The sequence below is a fragment of the Trichechus manatus genome, unplaced genomic scaffold (assembly GCF_000243295.1).
Source record: "Trichechus manatus latirostris isolate Lorelei unplaced genomic scaffold, TriManLat1.0 scaffold00030, whole genome shotgun sequence".
Taxonomy (NCBI): domain Eukaryota; kingdom Metazoa; phylum Chordata; class Mammalia; order Sirenia; family Trichechidae; genus Trichechus; species Trichechus manatus.
In genome coordinates, this window is record NW_004443966.1 from 3266446 (window position 1) to 3271486 (window position 5041).

Below are 5041 nucleotides of genomic sequence, written 5' to 3' on the forward strand. Positions count from 1 at the left end.
CGCCGGCTGCCCGCCCGCCGGGAGCAGCGGCCGTACCGCCTGCGCCGAGCGCCTCGCGGGATGCTGCGCTCCACGTCCACCGTCACCCTGCTCGCGGGCGGCGCCGGGGCGCCAGGGAAGCCCAGCAGGAGGGTGAGTAGCTGAGGCCGGAGCCGCCGCTGCTCCGACCCCCCTTCCCCGTCCAGGCATCCCGCTGTAGGAGGGTAGAGAGGGTCACGCGCGCGAGCTGGTCCTGGGCCACCCTGGGAACAACGCTCCTGTCCTGTCCCAGCCCTGGCCGGGACCCTTCTTCTCGACGCCCCAGGGGCGCCCCACTGGCTCGCCGGAGAGGACTTAGGGGACATTCTGGAATTCCCAGAGATTTCCTCTTCTTCCTGCCTCCCGGTCAAGCCAAGTTTAAGAAGCAGGAGACCTATGGGGGACATTTCTGCAGTGTCCCTACCTTGAGACCCAAAGGTAATGAAATGTGTTTAACGTGTAAACTTCCCCTCTTCCCTTTGTGTCCACTGGTGATCAGATAATACCGATTCTGGGGTGGGCTTACCTAAGGTGGGTGCCACATTACAAACTAGAGGTCAGCAGCGGGGCCACCCAGGAGCCCAGTTGTGTGGGACTTGGGTTTATGGAAATCACTTTTTCTTTCTGATATAAATATTAGCACAGCGGCAGAAGAGGTAGCCCTGGAAGCTCTGGGCACCATCTCCAGGGAGGCTGCATTTTTGGAAGTGCACTGTTTCCCTACAATACTTGTTGCTTCTTTTCTCACCTCTCCAGATGTCATGTGAAAGAAACGCTAGACGCCTGCAGGATGTATCTTTCACATTCCTTGCCTCTCCCAAGATCAGCGCCTCAGAGCACACTGCCAGGGGCTTCGCTGGTGGCTTCTTAGTTCATCCATTTATCAAGATATTCAATACTTACTATGGTGCCTCTTTACTTGGGCTGAGACTTCTCTAATCGCGTTTTCCCTAGGGTTGGGTAACCAGATGGTTGAGTCCAAACCTAAGCTCCGTTTGGTGCTCCAGTCTATTTCGTAGTCTTGTAGACATGCTTTGTTTGTTTGCTTGTTTTTACACACCTTAGCCAAATGATTGGTAAGTTACCTTGTGTGCTGTCTTTCTTTGGCTCTAGAAGAAAGGCATTGTTTTACTCTTGGGTGTGGGCTAAGTGTTTGGTTCTTGTGTGTGTATGCTATGCCAGTTAAGGCTGATGAACGCTAGTTGTCTAACTGTTAGATTCATAAAGCAAAATCCACATTAGTTCCAAGTGGTTTTCCAACCACAGGGCCAAGCGTGGGACCTGTAAGTCGTCCTCCAGAGGTGTGACTGGTCGGGGTGGCCAGAGCCATACTGTGTGTCAATACAAATGTGATTAGTATACCAGATATCATTTCTGGAGATTTCTTTTTTCTCAAATATTTACTTTTGAGCATTTCTTTAGTTACAAAGGAGCCCTGGTGGTGCAGTGGTTAAGAGCTCTGGCTGCTAACCAGCAGACCGGCAGTTCAAATCCACCAGCTGCTCCTTGGAAACTCTATGCGGCAGTTCTACTCTGCCCTACAGGGTCGCTAGGAGTCAGAATCGACTCGACGGCAATGGGTTTGGTTTTTGGTTTTAGTTATAAAGGGTCTGGTGTCTGGCACAGTGGGACACACTATCAAGAAGGCTTTGCCTTTGGAATAAGATGACAGAAATGCTTTGGAACTGGAGGTTGTAGGGCCTGAATCAGACCCTGCAGGACCGAGCGTGTACACTGGTACTTGTTCTGGAGAGAAGACATCTAGCGGCTCTAGAGCTCATCCTGTCTCTATGGCTTCCAGCTCTGCTCATGATCCACAGATGTCACAGGTACTGTGTGTTGTGTGGTCATGGGCAGGAATCTGTGACGTTATAGATTAACTGAGTTATTAAAAATATTCATAGATCTTCAGTGATGCACAGGTCCATTAGGGCCCATTCTACCTGTGGAGGCAGACATTATCTCCAGTTATTCTCGTCCAAAGTGATGATTGTTATAGTGGGGTAGAGTGTTTACAAAGTTCTGTGGAAGCTAAAAGGAAAGGTTGTTCCGTCTAAATGGAACACATGACATATACCTTATGACAGTGACACGTTGGATCTGCTTTAAGGCAAAACACAAATTTTTAGAAAATCAAGAACAGGATATCTGGGAAATAAAATTGTTGACAAATAAGTAATCGTTAAAACGGTTCTTGAAATGGAAAGTTTTCGGTAAAGTCGGAACCATCCCCTCTTTCCTCTCTGATGCTGGTCGAACAATGACATGTTAGCTGTTCAAATTACATTTCTGGTTCAGGCAGAGACCTTATCAAATCAGGCCCTGTAGGGGAAGCAGGCCAAGTTAGTCCAGACGGTCAGGCCAGCCAGAGATGGGGGTGACAGCTGCTGCTGAACAGGGAGTTCTCTGGGTCGGCTATCAAGGGCAGTGCTGCCAGACCAGGGTGCTACCAGTCAGCCTCGTTTCATGCTGCCACCTGCAATTTGTACTTCCTTCCTATCTGAAATCATCCCTGGAGGAAAAAAGAGGCGGAGGGAGTGATTTCTGTCAGGTGATAAGCAAAGCTCCGAGAGGCGTTTATGGATGCCTACCGCAGAGATTGTGAAATGTAAAAGAAGCCTGCAAACCAGTTGCACGGCTAAAAATAGTTTTATCTGTGGCAACAGCAGGAAGATAAATCGGCTGGAGAATAACCTTCTCCAGAGTGATGACTTTGCGGGGTAGGGGGATACATTTTTAAAAAATAATGACATTTCTTCATGATTTTGAAAGGAATTTTGTAAACGCCACTTAATCCTGCTGAATGAGCCTTTGAAAGGAAAGGTCAGGTGTGTGGCCAGGTTGTGCGCTTTGGGGGAAGGCACCTGTTGCTTTATGCAGCCATATATTTTGGTTACGCCGCTCGGTGAGGGTGGCGTGAGAAGACAGACCTGTCTGAGGTTTAATCCAGCACCGCGCTCTGCTGATAGAGGAGATTGTTGGCTGGGGTTACTGGTGCTGTGGACTCTCATTGGCACATACCCAAAAAAAAAAAAAAAAAAAAAGGCATAAGGGTAGAAGGATTATCTCCTAGGCTGCCTTTGGTGATGTACCTTTCCATTTGGCAAAGGCCTCTTTTGTTAAAAGCGGGAACGGGACTGCAGTCACCATGCCGTGGCCGATGCACCGCTCTCCTCTGTTCTGTTTCTTCCTGATTGGCCCTAAGGAAAGGTTCGCCGCAGCTGCCCTGTGAATGGGCCTGGCAGGTGTTTGCCTCACTTCCCTTTCCCAGAACACAGACACATCTGTGCACACCAGCCTGTAACATGCTGGACACAGGATGCTGTTGGACCTCGGAGTCTGGCGGGAGGAAGCAACTGCAGCAACTACCAGGATGGGGTGGTTGGGGGGCACTGCACCGAGAAAAGGCCAGCTCTTCCCCAGGGCCCTCCTGAGCCAGCCCCTGACAGCCTAAATTGAGAGCTTTTGGCTTAGCCAAAAAGCTCGTGCCACTAAAAATGACAACTGCAGGCTCAGAAAACATGTCCCAACCTCCATGCTTTTTTTGTTCATCGGTCTTGCTGAGACGGATGGAGGACCTTCAGACTGGAGTTCTGGAGGCACTTAGGGAAACTGGATTCACCCAAGACACATATGCTCTTGGAGTCCTGGTGGCGCAGTGGTTAAGAGCTATGGCTGCTACCCAAAAGGTCGACAGTGCAAATCCACCAGCCGCTCCTTGGAAACCCTATGGGGCGGTTCCACTCTGTCCTGTCGGGTTCCTCTACGGCAACGGGTGTGGGTTTCTCCACACATACTCTTTATAGATGTTCCAAATGACTTGCCATTTCCCCAGCTTTCGATGCTGTTTCTCGCCTCTTTGCCTTCATTTGTGCGTCTCCTGCAGGACTCCTGCCCTGAACCCCTCTTGTCCACAATTCCCCACAGGCCTGAGCGCCCCATCGTTGCTCGTATCACCTAGATACACTACCTGGGAGAGGGGCGAGGCTCCTCTCCCATCCTGGTGTAATAGGGGCTGAAAAAGCCAAGTCTCACCAGGGTCCTAGAAAGCCACACTGAACGTTCCATTGGCCAATGAGGGAACAGGAAGAGGCGTCTTGGGATAAAGCTGGTCCGTCAGCCTACCCCCACCTGAGCAGGACACAGGCGCCACGTGGATGGATGAACCGGCCCAGGTGAGGAGTCTGACGGCTCCGGGAAGGCCCCCCAGACCCTGGTTGTCCTGTCCTGTTCCAATTAGACGTTGACTCCTCTGGCTAAGTCGGTGGTTTTCAGCCCAGGTGACACAGAATCTCTGGGAAGCTTAAAATATCTACTTACTGTTAGTTGCCGTGGAGTGGATTCCAGCTCATGGCGACCCCATGTGTGCAGAGTAGAACTGCTCCATAGGGTTTTCAAGGCTGTGACCTTTAGGAAGCAGATCACCAGGCCTGTCTTCTGAGGAGCCTCTGGCCAAGTTTGAATCGCTAACCATTTGGCTAGTAGAGTGTTGAACCTTTTGAAACACCCAGGGGCCGCATGCTCGGGCCTTACCCCAGACCAACTGAGTAAGAACCTCTGAGCGGGGGGAACAGCTTCAGTGTTTGTCAGGCCCCTCCCCGGGCACTTCTAGCATTCCAGCCACTGCTTTACCCGCTGCGCTCCACTCACGGCCGTCTGGGAACGCAGCCATCCCTGGGCAGTGTTGCCGAAGGTCACTCTGGCCTGGTGGTGAAGGGCAAGGGGGTGGGGCAGCAGGGTAGCGATACTCCCGGTCACACTGGTATCCTTGGATGCATTCGTTTACTCTCTGGATATCTCGGCATTTGAGGGCACGTTCATGTGCCTGGTGCAGAAGTGAGGCAGAGAGAACAAGGAGAGGTTGTCAGCCTCCTGTCTGTGAGTTTTGTCTGGGTCAGCTCTGCCAGGGGAAAGTGGGACTCCAGGATACTTCTCACCAGACTACCGCCCGTGGGTCACATCCGGCCCAAAGCCGTCAGCCCTGACAGGAAAGTGGGACTCCGGGACACTTCTCACCAGACTA

The 5041-nt window shown here is 51.6% G+C and overlaps 1 protein-coding gene across 2 annotated transcripts in view; it reads left to right on the forward strand.

Moving 5' to 3' along the window:
* The first annotated feature begins 8 nt into the window (after positions 1-8).
* MYZAP (myocardial zonula adherens protein) overlaps positions 9-5041 on the forward strand; it is a 96264-nt gene continuing 91231 nt past the window's right edge. For both annotated transcript variants that reach the window (XM_023729670.1, XM_023729671.1), the window contains exon 1: positions 9-132. In XM_023729670.1, coding sequence (XP_023585438.1) covers positions 61-132 — 72 coding nt within the window. In that variant the 5' untranslated portion in view covers positions 9-60. The remainder of the gene's footprint in view (positions 133-5041) is intronic.